This window comes from Leptinotarsa decemlineata, unplaced genomic scaffold (genome assembly GCF_025532065.1).
Source record: "Leptinotarsa decemlineata unplaced genomic scaffold, Ldec_3_MD MMD2_P_RNA_scaffold_9, whole genome shotgun sequence".
Lineage (NCBI taxonomy): Eukaryota > Metazoa > Arthropoda > Insecta > Coleoptera > Chrysomelidae > Leptinotarsa > Leptinotarsa decemlineata.
The window spans coordinates 12,116,862-12,137,363 of NW_027412536.1; the positions used below are offsets into that span (position 1 = coordinate 12,116,862).

The window sequence follows — 20,502 nt, forward strand, 5'->3', positions numbered from 1 at the left end:
TTGGCTGAAAAGTTCCGGGCCTAAGAAATAAATCGCGTATTTTTTTTTTCAAAATTGGCTTTATTCATCAAGAGCCACACAATCATTCCAGAGCCGCTCTAACATACCACTTCTGTAGAACAATTTATCTTTTGCCTCAAAATAGGCCTCAGTTTCAGCCAGTAGTTGCTGGGAGCTAAATCTGGCGAGTGAATGTGGGAGCATTTCGAATTTAAATTCATGTAGTTTTGCCACAGTTTTATTTGACTTTTGACACGGTGCGTTGTCTTGATGGAACATTTTTTTATTTACCATATGCGGTCGTTCCTTTTCAATTTCGGTTTTCAAACGCTCCCATAACGCCAAATAATATTTACTGTTGATGGTATTTCCTTTCTCAAGATAGTCGATGAATATCACAACACGCACATCCCGAATACCAAGGTCATAATCATTCCAGTCCATTTTGTGCTTTCAAACGCTTTGGACGAGGTTCACCAGTTGCTCTCCACTTAGATGACACTCATTTTGATTCCGGAGTGAAGTGATGGATCCATGTTCCATCCATTGTCACATATCGACGCAAAAATTCCGGTTCGTTATGTTCAAATATGGTCAAACACTGGTCAGAATCATCAAGACGTTCTTTCGGTCAACAGTGAGCTCGCGCGGCACCCACGCGAACATCACCTGCAACCTTGATAGCCTGGAACATCGAAGAAAGGTTGAATATTTGTCTCTCTTTTGTAGATACTTTTACGGGAGGTGTTCAAGTAACTTGGCATATTCGAATCCACCAAGAGCGATACATAACAGAAATACGCGACGGACTGTGGCTGCTCATTATTTTGGGGTTCAACTCAGTACACCTCGAACTTAACTGTTTAAGAATTCTCCCATCTGGAGAACTGCGTTAATGTGGAATAAACTTCCTGAGAACGTTTTTCCAAATGGATTTAATCTCCAGCGATTCAAATCCAAGGTGAATCGCTACTTTCGCAGAGGCACTGCTCTTAGAGCACCTTAAAGATTTTCCTGTAGTGCTTGTGTTTTGTCCTTAAAAAAAGCAATATAAAGCCCACACGTACTTTTGATATCTTCACAATGTCAACTTCACTTTTCGATACTTTCCGATCATTCAAAACTATTTTGTGGATTTTTTGTTTTCTGGTGTTACTGCCTCATTTGGACGTCCACAGCATTCTACATCATCGGTGTCTCTAAGAGCACGTTTGAAGTCAGCAAACCAACGTTTGAATGTTTTGATTGGTTTCTGGTTTGGTTTGCCGTGGTCTTCTTTGGTTATAAACTCCAAACGTTTCAACTATAACTGCGGCAGTCATCTTCAGTGGCGTGGTCGAAGTACTATTCTTGACGTATCAACTGAAACTCGTCAAGAAGGGTACTTCGACCAAGCCACTGAAGATGACTGCCACACTTTCAGTTGAAACGTTTGGAGATTAAATCCAAAGAAGACAACGGCAAAATCTGGAAGCCAATCAAAACATTGACACCAGTCGTGAAAGCCTATATTCCTATATAAACTGAGTAGGTTCTAGAGAGCACTACCGTGACTTATTTATCAAACTGAGAATAATGACGCTTTCATGTATTTACATTTTCCAAACTGTCTGAAATACTGAATACTGAAATACACGAAAATAAAAGAAACTATTCTTACATCTCTGATATTCACACAAATGGTACGAGATCTGCTAACCAAATAGCGTTGCTGAGATTTCGTTTAACGAAATCCAAAAAGAACTCTATAAATTTTAAACTTTACAACAAGTTGGCTTCAGAGATGCGATCACTGAAGAATTCTGAATTCAAAAGGGCTATTAGAAATGTACTTTTAGATAACTGTTTTTATAGTATTAATCAATTTTTATATAGTTAATAATCTATTGATTGATATATTGAACAATAATCCTTCACTGATATATTCATATTTGTGAAGTATGTTACTTTACAACATATTTTTAATGTGTATGTGTACTATATTGTGCTGTCCTTTTAAAACTAAATTTAACAAAAAGTTTTTTATTGATTTATATATACCACGTATCTCTATGACCATTTTTGATATATGACATGCTGTAAACTCATTGTAAAACAGTCAAATAAATCTATCTATCTATCTATCTATCTATCTATCTATACAACGTTTAATTGTGGTTTCTGATGAAACAGAGTCCTTATAACACTTTTCAAGCCATTGCTTCGCTTGAACGGTATTTTTCCCATCAAAAAGCAGTGTACAATTAAAACACGAAATTGTTTTTGATCCATTGTTTTGAAAATATCAAAAGTAGTTAAATCGTCTAAAGGAACAATTCGTTCAGGACAGTCCTAACTCCCTACACTGTCGGTTAATGGACTGACACCTATCAGAAAACAACTACTGGATAATACCACGATTGACGTTGGATTATATCCGACAGGTGTCAGTGCAGGATTCTTCCTGGATAATACCACGATTGACGTTGGATTATATCCGAAAGGTGTCAGTGCAGGATTCTTCACTGAAGTTATTCCTGCATATGCTGTTGGCGATACAACTGCCGCAATTATTGGCACACACTTGTAGACCGGTTTCAGGCTGTTCGGCCACTCTTCAGTACGAGGTAGTGTCTATCTTCAACATAAGGACGATAATTTCCGATAATTGAAAATCGAATTCAATCAGAGTATCATTCCTCGAACTAGGCTGAAGCGGACAACAAACAACAGGTTTGCCATCGCCCCATCTACCTGTGAACGAGGCAACCAACCGCATATCCAAAATTTTCCCAATTCCTCGTATAAGGAAAGAAAACTTTTCACATATAGTCAGTGGGCATACTTGAAGCACACTTGAATAGATAAACTATGGAGTGCTGTTCGAAAATTTTATTATAGTTCTGGAGGTTAATTTTGTAGTTGAATCGATGTTTTCTACATATACTCTTAAATTAAGGTCAGGTCGAACTCTAACGATATCAGAAGTCAAGGAACATTGGATTTGTGATCCCCCCTTCACTTGTTAAGTTGGGAGCAGCATATTAAAAATTAAAATTATCAAAAGATTATACTATCTGGGCTGAAAAATCTCGGGCCCAACACATAGATAGCGCTAGTCTTATTGCATTCACCGCTTTTTCAGTTAGTACTAACCTTCAAAAGAAAGCTTGTCAATGCAGGATTCCTCACTGAAGTCATTCCTGCATATGCTGTTGGCGATACAACTGCCGCAATCAATTTTCAATTATTGGAACACACTTGCAGATCGGTTTCGGGCTGTTTGACCACTCGTCACTACAAGGTAGTGTCTATCATCAACATAAAGTAGATGATTTTCTATAATTGAAAATCGAATTCATTCAGAGTATCATTCCTCGAACTAGGCTGAAGCGGACAACAAACAACAGGTTAGTCATCGCCCCATCTGCTTGTGAACGAGGTAACCAACCGCATATCCGAAATTTACCCAATTCCTCGTATAAGGCCAGGACAGTCAGGCCCGTCTCAACTACCTACACTATAGGTTAATGGACTGGCACCTATCAGAAAAAAAACTACTCTCCTGGCTAATACCACGGAGGGCGTTGGATTATAACCTACAGTGTAGGGAGTTGACACTGGCCTGAACGAACTCTTCCTTTAGACGATTTGATTTATAGCCAAGTATGCCCACTGACTATATGTGAAAAATCAGAAGTAGTGTCACTCTTAGCACAATCACTCACAAACTTATGAGTAGAATATAATGAAATTTCAAATGTTTTCTCTTGAAAGTCAGTACTAACTGAAAAAGTGGTGAATGCAATAAGACTAGCGCCATCTATGTGTTGGGCCCGAAATTTTTCTAGTATAATATTTTGATAATTATAATTTTTTATGTGCTGCTCCCAACATAACAAGAGGGGGGGATCACAAATCCAATGTTCCTTGACTTTTGATATCGTTAGAGCTCGGCCTGACCTTAATTTAAGAGTACCTATATGCAGAAAACATCGATTCAACTACGAAATTAACTTCCAGAACAATAAAAAAAATTTCGAAAAGCACTCCATAGTTTATGTGGTATTTAATGTGATAAAAATAGTAAAAAAGATCTACTTTGTCTATCTGTCTAATTATATGTAATAAATATTAGAGTTAATGAAACACTTGTGTATAGTGAAGTTTACAGAATAATAAACGTTACGCAGTATGGTTCGGATTGCATCTGATTTATGTTTACTGCAGGAGTGAAGTTAAGATAGATCTTCAGACTCATATGTATTAATAACTTTGTGATTTTTTCATGTCAAGGAAATGCTTGTCAACTAAAATAAATACTCTGAAACTTAATGATTTGTTACAGGTTGAGGTGATGTATTACCAATGTTGAAAACAATATCACTCGGTTAATTTTAGAACATTCTAGCAGATTACATTGTAAAAGTTGTACAACTATAGCGTATTTTTCTCGCATTGGTTCCTTGACAATAGGGAAGAGCTTTGAAATTGGAATAAAAATATACCCAAATTCAAAATTGCAATTTATGGTAATTCTGGATATAACTGTGTACGGGATAAGAAGAATCACTACTAAGTAACTATTAAATAGGTAATACCTAAGAAAACCTACAGAACACCCTCGAAAATATTCCAAAAAATCGCACTTCTACTTTAAATTTTTTATTTTTTTTTGGTTTCATAGGAAAAGTACCTTGTCCATTACATTTTTTATAATCTGTTGACACTCTGTTTTTCCGTTAACCGGCTGTCACCCCCCCCCACCCCACCCTACAAACGACAATTCCCAAAAGTCGAAACTTGTGCGAGCTAAGGATTAACGAAGTCTTACCTTTTAACGTGTGTTGTGTTGTCGATCGACATCATTTTTGAATCAAAATTGAATGTAAACTTTATTTCTGTCGAATTTTGTTCTAGTATTTTCCATAAAATATAATCCGTGTTAGGAATCACACGTTAAAAGGTAATACCTCGTTAGTCCTTAGCTCGCACAAGTTTCTCAACTTCTGAGAGTTGTCGTTTGTATGGGGGCGACAGCTGATTAACGGAAAAACAGATTTTAAATAGATTTTTTTCAAAACAGATTTTTTTTTAATATGATCATAGTGTTGGTAAATATACTAATCCAAAGAAACTGTTAGCAAAAAAGATATACTACAAAAAATATCGAAAGAACCGAAATGGTTACAAAAAATAAAGGAATTTGAGGAAAAATTCAGAATGGTTCAAGATTTATTTCATCTTGTCACAGTATTCTCCAAGTTAATTTCTTCAAGAAAGTAAAATAACTTTGTTTTCTCAAAATGAAAAATAAAAATACTTCATCATTTTCTGAGTACTGAGGAAAAATTCATTCAATACATATTTACAATCAAAGTGTAACTGATCACTGTTTGCACATGAAAGATATTTGAGAAAAACCACCATTAGGGGTCTTCATTGAGGTACCAGAACCCAAAACAATGATATTTAGAATTTTTTTCTGTTTGTCTATGCGTTTGTGAACGGATCAACCGATTCGTTTGCGGATTTTACTAATGTATGTGCTAAAAGTGTCACTTATTTAGTGCTCAATTCACTTCAATAAAATTCAACAATTCAATAAAAAATATTATAAAAATACTGATCAATATATTTATAGTTTGTAAAATGATTTGTTTGTTGTAAAACGATCTAACAACTTTCGATAATCGGGAAAACCAAATCAAAATCACGTGCAACAGCTAGTTTCGAATAATGTTGAACATGAACGAATATTTGATCACATCAATATCATTAGATCTGTTTAAAATCTGTTTTTCCGCTAACCAGCTGTCGCACCCCTACAAACGACAACCCTCAGAAGTCGAAACTTGTGCGAGCTAAGGATTAACGAGGTCTTACCTTTTAACGTGTGATTCCTAGCACGGGTTGGACGGTAGCAAGTGAAGATCGATCGTTCAGACTAGGGCTTGAACCACCGACCAACACGGCAGTCAATTCGAGTGAGTGAACAAAGCACCCACGCCGAACCGCTTGGCTATCGACTGATGAATTACAAGAAACCATGAAGAAATGAAAGGTCTTAAATGAAGTTTATTGGTGTGTGTGTGTGTGTGTGTGTGAAATACACATGGTTTTGTTTAATATATTGAAACCATACACATTCCTAGAGAAGATCTAACACAAAGAATAGTACCTGATGCAGTACAAATACAGGCAAATTTACCTAAAGTACCTGGAATACCTGAGTTGAGACGTTCGGACCGTATAAAGAGGCAGACGACAGAATGACAAGTTCAGTTTGAGGAGTGCCTAGAAGATGACAGTACGACAATTGATAGAAGATATAAAGCTTCAAATCCTCATATATATATATATATATATATATATATATATATATATATATATATATATATATATATATATGAGTTGGTGTGTGTGTGTGTGTGTGTATGTGTGCATACACACACACACACCTGATGTCAGGTTCTTCTTGTGGTGTTTTTATATAAAAACACCAGGCCACATCATATATATATATATATATATATATATATATATATAAATGAATAGATAAGTACCCTCTGATCATTCCCATATAGGCTGTTTCAGCCTATTGGGCATCGTTAGTACCGGGCAGCCGGTCCTCGATTGAAGACAAAATGTGAAAAACCTGAAAAGTACTTGATAAAAATAGCTGCGTAAACGCAAGCGAAACATAAGTGGAACCACCTTTTGGTGTTACACCCAATATGGAATGATCAGAGAGTACTTATCTATTCATATTTTGATGTTTATGGAATTATTTTCCAGCAGCTTGACTGCATTGACCTTTCTCGATTTATATATATATATATATATATATATATATATATATATATATATATATATATATATATATATATATATATATATATTCCGGAAGCACATCAACAACGTTAGTCCTTCCATCACTTTCACAACGAATTGCCTTTCTCAGACGTATTGGTGGAGAGGACCGACACTAAATGGGAAACATCTGTATATCGAAAACCCACTCACACATGACACTATCTGAACCAGAAATCCAACCACCATCAATCGACTGAGAGAGGAATCATCAAGACTCTGCTAGACCATGCCTTCGGGCTTTGTAATACAAAAGAAGGTTTCGAAAGGGAACTAGGCATCATCAAAAACGACCTTCAACGGAGTGGTTACTCCAGAGTGATGGTAGAACATGCTTTAGCTAGAAGACAGCAAGAGCTCCACAAGGAAGAGAAGCCTCCACAACCAGTACTTGTACTTCCCTACATCAGAGGATTATCGGAAAGAATACGAAGGATTGGGTCCAAGTATAACATCAGGACCTGTTTCAGATCTGGGAACACTATCCGTAGCAGCCTCACGGAAACCAGGCTACCAAACGCGGACTGCGATTTCAAGAATTGCATTTACCGGATACCCTGCGAGTGCGGAGAATCATACATCGGTGAAACTATGAGGGCATTGAAAGTTCTCATTGCTGAGCATAAGAAACACACACAGCGAGAAGAAACCAGCAAATCCGGAATAGCAGAGCATGTTTGGGCTCATCAACATAATATCAAGTGGGCTCAAGCTGAAATCATCTATAAAGAGGAACACTGGTTTAGGAGAAAATTCAAAGAAGCCGCGTATATGTTGTCCAACAACGCATTTAGTCAAGCTAACGTAGAGATACGTAACATATGGAAACCTCTAATCAAACGAAAAACGACCAACTCCTGCCAATGAAGCGGAGAGAGAGAAGAGGGATAGGTGAAAGCACTCGAATGGCCTATAAATAGTCGGATCTCGGAGGAATAAGTCCAGTTATCACCCGAAGACGATTGTGGATACTAACAATCGAAACGTCGTGACATAACTTGGTTTGAAATCTTTTAATTTCTATTCTTGTTTTTTATTTTCCATTTTTTGTTAATAATTTTTCAGCTTTTATTAATATTTCAATTTTTATTTTTTGGTTGTTGTTTGGTTTTATGTTATTTCTTTGTAATTCCTTTTTTTTGTTCAAATAAAATTGTTATTTTCGGTTAATCTTCTTCAATATTTTTTCAGGAATTTCAAATCAATTCATATTATATTAGACAATGGAAGTCCGAACTGATGAAATACACTACGAAACATTGTCAACCACCTTCAAACAAACGATGATATACTGTTGTCCGGGTTGAACCGCGTCTGTAATTTTCATCGTTTCGACGTTTCGGCTCCTACGTTGGAGCCATTTATTTGTACTTACATGACTCGAGGACGAGGCCGTAATCTCCCTCCTCCCCAAGTCTCGTTACTAGCTCTATGTTTGCTGTGTTCCACTAAGTTCTTACTGTGGAACACAGCAAACATAGAGCTAGTAATGAGACTTGGGGACGAGTGAGATTACGACCTCGTCCTCAAGTCATGTAAGTACAAATTTAAGTGATTCTTGAAAATGACCCCAAAGCAGGAGCTGAAACGTTGAAACGATAAAAATTACAGACGCGGTTCAACCCGGACAACAGTATATCAAATTACTGACTGCGGAAACCTATTTTAACATATATAGTAATTCACCTCAGTAGGACTTGATAATGGTTATGAAATATTTCCACTAGAATAAGAAGTGACTTTTTTTAGCAAATTCAATAATTGAAAGTATTTCTGAAGTCCAATTATTCAAATTCAATTTTTTTTTCTGCAATGAGAAATGAAAGTGCAGGAATATATTTCAGGGCATTTGCATTTTCAAGGTAATACATATAGTTATGGCCACTTTGTTCATCAATATGTATGAATACGTTAATTTCATTATTACTTACTATAGAATAAATGTAATGTCTGTACAATAAAATGATCCTTGCTTCAAAAGTCCCTATCTTCGCATAATTAATGAATTTATTTTTGTTAAAAGTTACAAACAATTTGTTTGGTGCATTCGGGGTTCAAAAAGTACTATACAATAAGTACCTACAATATACTTTCTTCGGACTTTTATATCCTTCATCTGTCCCTAATACGGGCAGATGAATACAAACAACTAATACACCACTCGTACAGAAACGTCTCGAGATTATTGATGTCAAGCCCCGCTTCGCTTTTAGGTTATTTCGGATTCACTACGAGAATGCTTTTCTCGCCAACATTCTACAAATCACATGCTGATTTTATTTTTGCAACAAAAGAAGCGAAAATAATGATGGATTTTAGGATATATTTATGGATCATCTGATTTAGAGTATAAAAAAAATTGGTCCATATTTCAAATTTCGTTCCTAAAGTAATATATGAGCCATGAAATAACAAAAATAGCAATTATTTTACTCTAGAAAGTAATACTGAAAAAATATTGTAATCATTGATTATTGAAAGAAACATAAAAATGAAAACAAAATTGCCATTTTTTTCTATTCAACCGTTCGTCTATCTTTAGTTTTCGAGTCAGTGGGTGTGGGAGTGGAAGTCAGTGGAGAAAAGGTAATTTTTATATGTTAACGCACCCTTTTATCCCCAGTGGGAGTGCTCCAGTTAGGATATTCAAAATTCCTTTCTTATTGCACATTTACAACATAAAACGAGCCTACATACAAAATTTCAGCTTCCGAATATACAGCGGTAGCTAGAAACAGTGATGAAAAAGTAATTTTCATATATAAACGCTTTCATTCCCGGTTGGGGCCCCCAGTTGGAATATTTGAAAATCCTTCCTGATTGCACATTCAAAACATAAAACAAACCTACATACAAAATTTTAGCCTCCGAGAATGTAGCGGTACGGAGAAATAGTGATAAAAGGTAATTTTTATATGTTAACGCACCCTTTTATCCCCAATGGGAGTGCGCTCCAGTTAGGATATTTCAAAATCCTTTCTTATTGCACATTTACAACATAAAACGAGTCTACATACAAAATTTTAGCTTACGAATACACAGCGGTAGGTAGAAACAGTGATGAAAAGGTAATTTTCATATATAAACGCTTTCATTTCCAGTGGGAGCCCTCAGTTGGAATATTTGAAAATCCTTTCTTATTGCACATCTACAACATGAAACGAACCTACATATAAACGCTACAAACGCACATATAAACCGACAAACACTCAGCGATCAGTTCCTTACACCTATATTAGGTTTATGTATGGGTATAGATCCCGCAGGTATTCTGAATATTTTTTCATAAAATTGTCACTTTATAAAATGCAATGATTCTTCTGTTAACATTTGAATACTGTTGGCCATATTGTCAGAGAAATACATAAATGCATACTCATATGTCATATCTACATTACAATATAGTTATTTATGTATCAAGGGAATTAGGAGGGCCTTAATTACCGATGGCAAAGTTTGCGTCCCGAGGGCCTCTGGCCCGAGGGATAGCAATTGCCTGAGGTTATTAAGGCTCATTAATTCCCGTGGTACATAGATAATTTTATTTCTGACCGATTTCAATAAAATTTTGTTCATTTTTGAAATGGAAAAATGTACCAATTCATTACCTTCCCGGTATATTTGAATCAGGTACCGTTGATTATAGTAGAGTTTTCTTGTTGCTAGGTTGTTGCTATGTTACTTGTTTATAAACAGAACTTTGTTATCAAGCTGTGTTTGCGGTGAAAACGTGTTTTCTACCCCAAATATAATGGAGGATATTTTGAAAAAAGCTGAACAAGCAAGAGAATCATTAATTCCATCGAAAAGTGAAGCCGTATACCAAAAAGAATACAAGATATATCTGGACTGGCTGACACGGAAAAATGTTATGCCAAAAGATGTCACTGAAACTGTATTTCTGGCATATTTTCAAGAACTGGTAAGGAATTTTCTATGTTTTTCGGTAGATTTGGTAGTAATTGTGTTTATTCGTTTCAGTCAGAAACGTATAGTCCGAATTCTTTATGGACTAAATGGTCAATGCTAAAATCGATGGTGACTATACATGAGAAACGAGATATCACCAAGTTCAATGAACTACAGGCTTTTTTGAAACGGAAGAGTAAGAGTTATAAGCCGAAAAAGTCTGCTGTTTTATCTCCTAAAGATGTTATCAGATTCCTAAAGGACGCTCCTAATGATATTCATTTATTGCATAAGGTAATTTTTTTCTTATTTTCCTTTTTATGTGTATTTATTTCCTTTTTTTTGTTATAGGTTGTTTTGATTATGGGTTATTTTGGAGGATGCAGAAGTCAGGAACTTTTGAATATGAAGATATCGGATATAGAGGACCGGGATTCCGTTATGGTAGTGAACGTACCGGAAAGTAAAACTGGTATATCGAAGAAATTGTCAGTTGTGGATGAAAAAGAGTTCTCCGCTTTGCCTTTATTAAGACTTTATATGTCTTTGCGTCCTAAAGGTATTGAACGATTTTTTTTGAGCTTCCGACAAAATAAATGTACATCTCAGCCAATTGGAAAAAACATGTTTGGGAAAATCCCCAGCAAAATCGCAATGTATTTAGGATTGCCAAACTCATCTTCCTATACGGGACATTGCCTTCGTCGCACTTCTGCTACTGCTCTAGCCAATGCAGGAGCAACTATGACTAACTTAAAAAGACACGGAGGTTGGAAAAGTTTCACGGTGGCGGAGGGGTATTTGGAGGATAGCATCGAATTGAGAAATAAAACGGCGCGTATGTTGTCTACTTTGTCATCAGAAGAGGCAGGTACCTCGACTGTAGTGAACAGAAGCTCCAACCATACAAAAGAAGAAATTGTTTCCAGTGGCGGAAGTAATTTTCAGGGAACATTTCAAAATTGTACATTTATTATTTGTAATGACGTGAATAAATAAAATATGGTTCAATTTTCATTTCTATTTATTTTTACTTGTGAAAGGTGGAGGGAATTATAAAATCTATAATGTCCCAAGGGAGTTATGACCCTCTTTATTGATAGCGTAACTATGACGATATAAGCTTTTAATATCCCGGTCAGAAATAAATGTTTTTATTCTATCATCCTGGCAATGTTATTTGTTTACCACTATTCAATGGATATCAATTTTTTATTAGCTCTGGGCTGGCACAGAATAATGTGATCTGAATTACTGAATCACGGCCAATTAAAATCTAATGGGTGTGTATAACTCATTCGTGATGGTCGGCCAAATAAACAAATTAAAGAACGTAGATACATTCAGTGAAAATATTTTTTATGGTAGTGCTATGAAGTATTTTCTGAAATTTTATAATACCCTTATGAAACGAATGCCACGTAAAATTATGCTAGGTTAAAGAAATTAATGAGGATACCATAGACACAGTTGCTGTCCCTTCCTTTTCATCTCATTGTAGCAATAACGACTATAATAATTTCAATTAACAAGCAGATAATCAGATTATTTGAAAATTAGTGTCATTTTTCATTAAGAACTGAACGAACTGAAGCTTATATTTCTGTTCATTAATACTCTTACATTGAATATAAAAAAAACTACATCTATCCACATCATGTTTATTTCATACTAGTGATCCTCCCCGTTTCCGCACGGGTGCAATGCTGATACTAAATATAAATTCACCCACCAGAAATTTATGGGCATGGAGAACACGCCTTTTTTCCTGCGGCTAGCGCCCCAGTTGGAAATCCTTTCTTATTGCGCATCTCTGAAAATAAAGCGGTACGGAGAAACAGTGATGAAAAACTAACTTTATTTTATGATCACCCCTTTTTTCCAACGACTGGCGTCCCAGTTGGAAAATTTAAAAATCCCTTTGTATTGCACATCTACAACATGAAAATAACCTACATACAAAAATTTAGCCTCCGAAAATATATTGGTACGGAGAAACAGTGATGAAAAGGTAATTTTCATTTGTAAACGCCCTCTTTTATTTTCAAGGGGGCACCCCAGTTGAAATATTCAAAAAATCCTTTCTTATTACACGTCTGATGTGATTACACAGTGATGAAAAGGTATATTTCATAGTTAAACGCTTCAATTTTAACCCCAGGAGGAGCTCCCCAGTTGAAATATTTAAAAATCCTTCCTTATTGCACATTAACAACATAAAAAAAACCTACATACAAAATTCTAGCTTCCGAAAATATGGCGGTACGGAGAAACAGTGATAAAAAGGTTATATTCATATGTAAACGCTCCCCTTTTATCAGCATAAAACGAACCTACATACAAAATTTCAGCCTTCGCAAATATAGCGGTACGGAGAAACAGTAATGAAAGGGTAATTTTCATATGTTAATGCGCTCCTTTTATCCCCAAGGGGGGCTCCCCAGTTGGAATATTTAAACGAACCTACATCCGATAATATAGCGGTACGGAGAAACAGTGTTGAAGAGGTAATTTTCATATGTCAACGCTTTCCTTTTATCCCCAGCGGGAACTCCCCAGTAGGAATATTCAAAAATCTTTCTTTATTGCAATATTACAACATAAAAAGAACCTACATACAAAATTATAACCTCCGAAAATATAGTGGTACGGAGAAATGGTGATGAAGAGGTAATATTTTCATATGTGAACGTCAAGGCCGTAGCCAGAAAACAATTTCGGAGGGGGGGTTTGGTTTGGTGGAACAATAGAAAAATATGAAATATAAAAATAATGAAAGAAAGAAAATGGTGTTACATGATCATATATATTTATTAGAAAACCATAACACAAATATTAATATCTTTTTACGAAATCAATTTTTTTTCTAGCTCTCTTTGCAGCAAACAAATCAATTCTACGGTGGATTGACATTAACGCCAAACCGTTTAGTCGTTCCTGGCTTATGGAGTTTCTTAAATAAGTTTTGAGGCGTTTCAAAGAAGAGAAAGTCCTTTCAGGGGTACATGTGGAAACAGGGAGTGTCGCTAAGATCTTTTAAAGTTTGTACGCACATTGCCGTAAGGTTTTTCCATTGTGTTTCGGGGAAGTTTTTTTTCAATATTATCTTTAAGGCACTTGGTTCGTTTTGCCAAGGACTTTATAAAATTTCTAACGGATTTTATAATTCCAATAGTATCTGTATCTGTAGAGTAGAGAGGGTGAGTGTGAGGCCACAGCACTTAGGCCATACGTGACCCATTGTACATCCTCCCGAGAAGTTGTCCTTCTAGGTCATCGTCCGTCATGTCCTTTCCAGGAAGGTGGACAGATCACTAGGAGACATCTCCTTTATATCGGCAGGTGTAGCCAAGACTCACCGAACACACACTCTCTCATTGACGATGACTCCGGACACTCGCATAGGACACCTGCATAGAGGTGTGTCCACTAGCCCCATATTATGGAGGTGTTTTCTTAGTCGACAGTGACCAGTCAGAAATCCTACTGTTGAGCGTGGATTTTTCCAGGTCACCGCCAGATATTTCTTTAGCGCCAGCTTCCCAGGGTCGCCCAGGGTGATCCTGGCAAGATTGCATCTTTTGATTTCATCCAATCTCTTTAGGGATTGAGCATGGGTGCAACGTTTGGCTAGTTTCGTAATTGTTCCTTGGCTAAAGAGTTGGCAATGCAATTACCTTTACTCCTGTAGTGCCCTTTAATCAACCTCAGGACAATGTTATTATCTACCGAGACTTTGGCTAAATCTTGGTGGCACTCTAGTACTAGCCCTGAGGTAACACGTTGTCTGTTCAAGGCTAATAGGGCTTGTCTGCTATCAGTGCAGATTGTTAAGTTTTTGCCAGAAATTCCTTTCTTGGTTATTTCTTTTGTGGCGATTGAGATACCAGCCAGTTATGTTTGAACCACGCTGGTATTTTTTTCTATTCCCCACCTAATTCTTAAGCCTAGTGATCTGGAGTGCAACCCACATCCTGAGCCTTCTTTGGTTTTTGAGCCGTCTGTATATATGCGTATTGCATTTGTAGCATCTGACTCTGCATTTTGTAGGGTTTATTAAACACAAACCTGGGTTTATACCAGTCGTGCGCAATCGTAACACGGTCATTAACGCAACCTCCGTGATGTTTAAACAAGCCAATAGTTGTATTTGATATAATTTTTGGATGGCCGTTGGTTGTGGAACTTTCGATGGGGGGGATCAATCCCCCTTGATCACCCCTGGCTACGGCCTTGGTGAACGCTTCCCTTTTATCCCCAGCATGGGGGTCCCAGTTGGAATATTTAAATCTTTTCTTATTTAACATTTATAACATAAATATAGTGGTACGGAGAAAGAGTGATAAAAATGCAATTTTCATATGAAAATGCACCCCTTTTACAGCCACGGGGGAAATCCTTTTTTAGTGCGCATCTAAGACCTAAAAAGTACCTATATATCTAGACTTACCAGTACGGAGAAACAGAGAACAATGAGTTAAGTGAGTGACTTTCGCATTCATAACTATAGATGGATATCTTTAGGCTTTATGCATCACAAGAATATAATCTTCATCGGTCTTTTTGGGTAGTGCTATCGGTATGGAATACGGGGTTGACAAATGTTGACCATCTTTGACGGTCGACGGTAATTCCTAGTTTTCACAATATCGCCATAAATATGTTGTAACAAATGATTATTATCTTGATTTTATACAAAAAATATGCATGTAGTATTTCAATTCAACCAGAGGTCGTCGCCCAAAATATTAGTTTTATTCTTATTTTTAGATGTATCTATATTACTTCGAGAAACATATACATTCCATTGTTTTTGATTTCTATCAACCAATGAAATGTACACACATTACTCTATAATAAACAAACCACACGCATAAGATTGCAACTGTTCTGTGACAATGATGTGGTCAGTTCTGTAATCGCGGTTATAAAACAAATTATGTCACTATCTGCAAAATTTTATTATCTTATTTAACGTTTGCTAATGGTGAAGTTATGTATGAGGTATGTCATCTTACTGTAGAAAAAATTATAGCTGATTATGGAGTGAATGAAAAAGAGTACTATATTCGATTTTTTAAAGAACACGTCACTATGACATATCATATCAGATAAAGTAACTTTGTTTCACTGTACAGTGTGACCATAGAACATATATTCTTTTAGTTGATTGAGCATTCGAAAAATATACAGTAGTAGTGTTACTATGAATTAGCTACATTCTGATATATGAATAGATGGACATATTCAAATTGGATTTAGAAACTGTTTCTATTCTTCTACCAATGCAAAAAAGTATTCATAAACATGCAATAATTTTTTTTTATTTTATTTTTTTTTTTATAACCAAAGGTTGGTGTTGGAGATATGATATGGACTCAACAAGTGGAATGCAGAATATTCTATAGAACGCAGCCAAGTCGTGTACCTATTCCATAATCTACTGTAAGCAGAGTAGACCGAAAATACAGAAAATGTAAGATACACCAAAGCAAAATAGACACACAGTATCAGAAAATATTCAACGAGATGCAATTTCGTCGGCTGCTGAAAATCTAATCTGTATAGTGAGGATACTATTTTAGGATTTGAATATTTGAAAGTCTTCAGTTTTCAACAGTTTTGAATAACTAGATTACCAGAATGAGTACGTCACGTCCATGAATAGCTGAAGACAACTTTGGCCCTAGTACTGAACTGGAGAAGTAAAAAGCCAAAACGTTTTTTTCCAAACAATTATCAGCCAAATTTTCATAATGTTTCTCTCTCTCTCTCTCTCTAATATTATTGGACGTTGCTTTCCACTCGGGCGCAGTTGTCCAGCCTCCGCGTATCAAAGTTGACAGGAACTTCATCAGGGGGGCGCAGCGGTCTTGCTCGAAGTAATGCTACCACCCGGTTTTTGTCGAACTTTCTTGTTATGAAAACAATTTAACATCTTCATAAAAGGTATAATTGAAATTGAAATGAAAAGTTATAATGAATTAATATTTTCAAAAACAGATAATTAGAATCGAAAACTGTCCTATTGATGAATTTATGGGTTACTTCCTGTAACCAAACCAATTTTGTGGATTTCAGACTTAATAATTGATATAAACAACGACGTAACTTAGATGTGTGACTTATACAGAGTTCAATTTCACTAGTTCGGACTTCCATTGTCTATTATATAAAATGATTTGAAATCCCTGAAACAAGGGATTTCAAATCATTTTATATAATAGACAATGGAAGTCCGAACTAGTGAAATTCATCACGAAACATTGTCAATCACCTTCAAACAAACGTTATACAGAGTTCCTTGTACTAACACCTGTAAGAACTTCAGTATACTTAGTATGACATATTCTGGCAAACAATCAAATCGAGAACAATGCCAAGAGATAATAATTACGTAAATATATAATTAAATGGAATGTCACAAAGCAATTTTATTTTCATTTAACATTTTGCCATTAAAACGTCTTTTTAATTTTCATTTGAGGTTCACAGTATGTTAGGTAGATCTCGAAGTAGAAATGTATATAAGATTGTGAGAAGTGGAATGATTTTTCTTTTTTTTTTCCACCATCTACGTCAACGTATATCCCACTATATTTTTTTTATAAACTTCACTTTGGTGTGATATATTGTTTTTTCATATTTCCGAAAGGAGTAATATTATTTGAATTGTAGGGGTTATATTTTTTAGGAGTGATTAATTTTTGGGAAAAAAAGTTTTTGGTTGAGGGAGTCTTCCAAAGAAAGGAAGGAAGTAACTCTATACATGGATGTGTAGATCATGCAAAGAAGTAACTTTCAGACACAAACTGAAAGAAGTCCTTCGTATAATTCAATGTTTATATGAAAGTAGCTGTTTCAGGAGGACTTTCTTTCAGTTTGTGTCTGAAAGTTACTTCTTTGCATGATCTACACATCCATGTATAGAGTTACTTCCTTCCTTTCTTTGGAAGACTCCCTCATCCTTCTTTTTTTGTATCAAGATGGAGTAGTAGAAAGCCAAAAACTTTTTTTCCAGTAATATTATATTTTGTCTCATTATATTATATAATATAATATAATATAATATAATATAATATAATATAATATAATATAATATAATATAATATAATATAATATAATATAATATAATATAATATAATATAATATAATATAATATAATATAATATAATATAATATAATATAATATAATATAATATAATATAATATAATATAATATAATATAATATAATATAATATTTATTTGTAGTCCCTTAATTCCTTAATTATAACTGAAGGATCGTCGATATAGAGTCATTCGATGGGGCAGAGGGGAAAGTATCCCTTTGAACCTACGAAATCTCATTTTGTTATACAAATATATATACAAATATATATAAAATTTTCCAAAAGAAAAAAAAAATCGAATAGCAGGCCATGACTTCGTATCTGAACATAACTTTTAATTCTAAGCAATTTTTCTTTTCAACATACTTATTTTCATATTTTTTGAAATAAGGGTACTTTGCTCCTGAACGAACTTTATATTTTTTGGCCTATCCAGATGGTGTTTGTCATAAAGCCATTTCAGGAACACTTGGTATAGATTTGGAATATGCACCAACTTTTGTAAAGAATAAAATTTTCTGAGAAATCGATAATAAAAAAGTTTCCAATTTGTTGCACACTTAGTGGATCTCATTGTATACACGATTCAACTTCCCCACGTTATTCCTCAACCAGTCGAGCTAACCCATATATACTTTTCGTTTGTTAATGTCAATTTTTATCTTTCTATTTCATTGTCAACTATGAATAAATAGAAATGAAATTTAGCATAATTTCACTTCTTGGGATTAAATTAAGTAGGTACCGGATGAGTATCGGTAAATATAAAATTTTGAAAACAGCTTATTTCTCTCTAGCTCCATTCGGGTGGATATTATCAGCACATTCGTTGATCCATGAAAGTGTGGCGGTATAACATTATAATAATTTCATTATCATAACCTGTACTGAATATTGTTCATGTTCTTCAGTCCAATAATAGTAGATACTACATTTTAACATTCCATCTAAATTTGTCCCAGACTGGAAATATCCTGAAATATATCTACATCATAAATAGTAGGTACAGATTTGGCACAAATCTTATCTTTTCCAGCTGTATTGTGATTCATACTACGTACTGACTTATTTACAAACTTTATTTTTCACTTGCTTACTTTTATCATAGAATATTACAAAAGTTACCAGTTACGTGCATTCCTTTTTTTAACTTTCCCACTATGTGGCTTGGTTTTGAAGTTTCTTTAAAATGTTCAATATAATTCTATGAACTACTTACTAAACACTCTTGGATGATGTGAAATGTACAAATGTACCAGATCTACATTCTCCAACAGTTTGTTCAGGTGATGAAAAATGTTGATTACGTAAATTTCAGTTGAATGTCATTAAGTAATCAGTCAGGTGAAAGTGAAATGTATAACATTTGTAACTCCGACTTTTTCAAATTGTTAAGGGACTCCTGTGTAAGGAATGCCTTCATTATGATGAGACATTTCATATTTTAGTCGATTATTTCTGCCTAACCAATCATTTCAGTACGTTACAGCCAAGTGCAAGTCTGGGCAACACTTGGTTGCAGGACACAGCACAAATGCACGAATTTATCAACAGATTCCAGTCACACTTTGTGGTTTCAGTTAGGTCACCTCAAGTTTAGGTGAAAAATACCACACCCTTGTCTCTCATGCCAACTTACGACTTTGTAGGTACGTGTGGCAGATATCCGACGAAAAAACAACAGTAAGTTGTAAAACCATCAGGAATATGTGCAACATCTTTCGCCATTCGTTACAAGTAAGTTCACGGAGTGACCCGTCTGAATATCAAACAGGTTGGAGCCTGGCTCCCTTACCCTTAGGACTGATGTTCGTTCAGAAGAAGGAGCGAGAAGGGTGGCGGCATGAATGTCCTCAGACATCATTACCGCCCTTCACGGTGGACCTCTGCCTGGCTGAGGTGTTTGGATGAAAATATTGTTCATCTTTTAACGGGGGACAGGAGGGCCTCATTCGACAGAGTGTCTGGGCCTTCTATATCGGAAGGGGTCGTCTACAGCATAATCTATAGCTTCCCTGACTAACTCCCGAATAACCTTCATTCCGAAACTTGGGAAAATCGGACAGGACTCAGCGAAGGCCTTGAGACCAATCAATCTCATGTCATTCGCGTTGAAAACGCTAGAAAAACTACTTGACAGGCATATCGGGGACGTATCACTGGCTATACGACCATTACATACAGGTCAAGTATGTCAACAGAAACGGCTCTATGTCGGGTAACAGAAAAAGTAGAATATATTTACAAAAACTAGGATGTACTTTTAGCTGCTTTCTTGAAAATTGAGGGCGCATTTGACAATACGTCGTTAGAATCAATCATCCAGGCGAAAGAGAGATCGACAAAACAAGCTGTAGGTGGATAGACTGCATGCTTAGGGGAAAATTGGTATATACAAACATTATGGGGGAAACAGATGTGGCACGGGTAGCAAGGGGCTGTCCTCGGGGGAGAAAAGGTTTATCCCCCCTGTTATGGAACCTTGTAATGGACGAGCTATTATGTCTTCTGGACCACAATGGGTATAAAGCACTGAGCTATGCAGACGACTTAGTCATCTTAGTCCAGGATAAATACAATAATGTACTGAAGGGATGCATACAGCAGGCCCCGAATATTATAACAAGATGG

General features: G+C 35.6%; 2 protein-coding genes across 3 annotated transcripts in view; one reads left to right on the forward strand and one right to left on the reverse strand.

Annotated features, from left to right (window-relative positions):
* The window catches only part of LOC111502785 (uncharacterized), a 142,596-nt gene that overhangs the window by 96,119 nt on the left and 25,975 nt on the right, over positions 1-20,502 (reverse strand). The window lies entirely within an intron of this gene.
* On the forward strand, positions 10,265-11,778 carry LOC141480535 (uncharacterized). The gene is made up of 3 exons (XM_074170629.1): positions 10,265-10,774; positions 10,834-11,055; positions 11,113-11,778. The coding sequence occupies exons 1-3, from the start codon at positions 10,604-10,606 to the stop codon at positions 11,758-11,760; spliced, it is 1,041 nt and encodes a 346-aa protein (XP_074026730.1). The 5' UTR covers positions 10,265-10,603; the 3' UTR covers positions 11,761-11,778.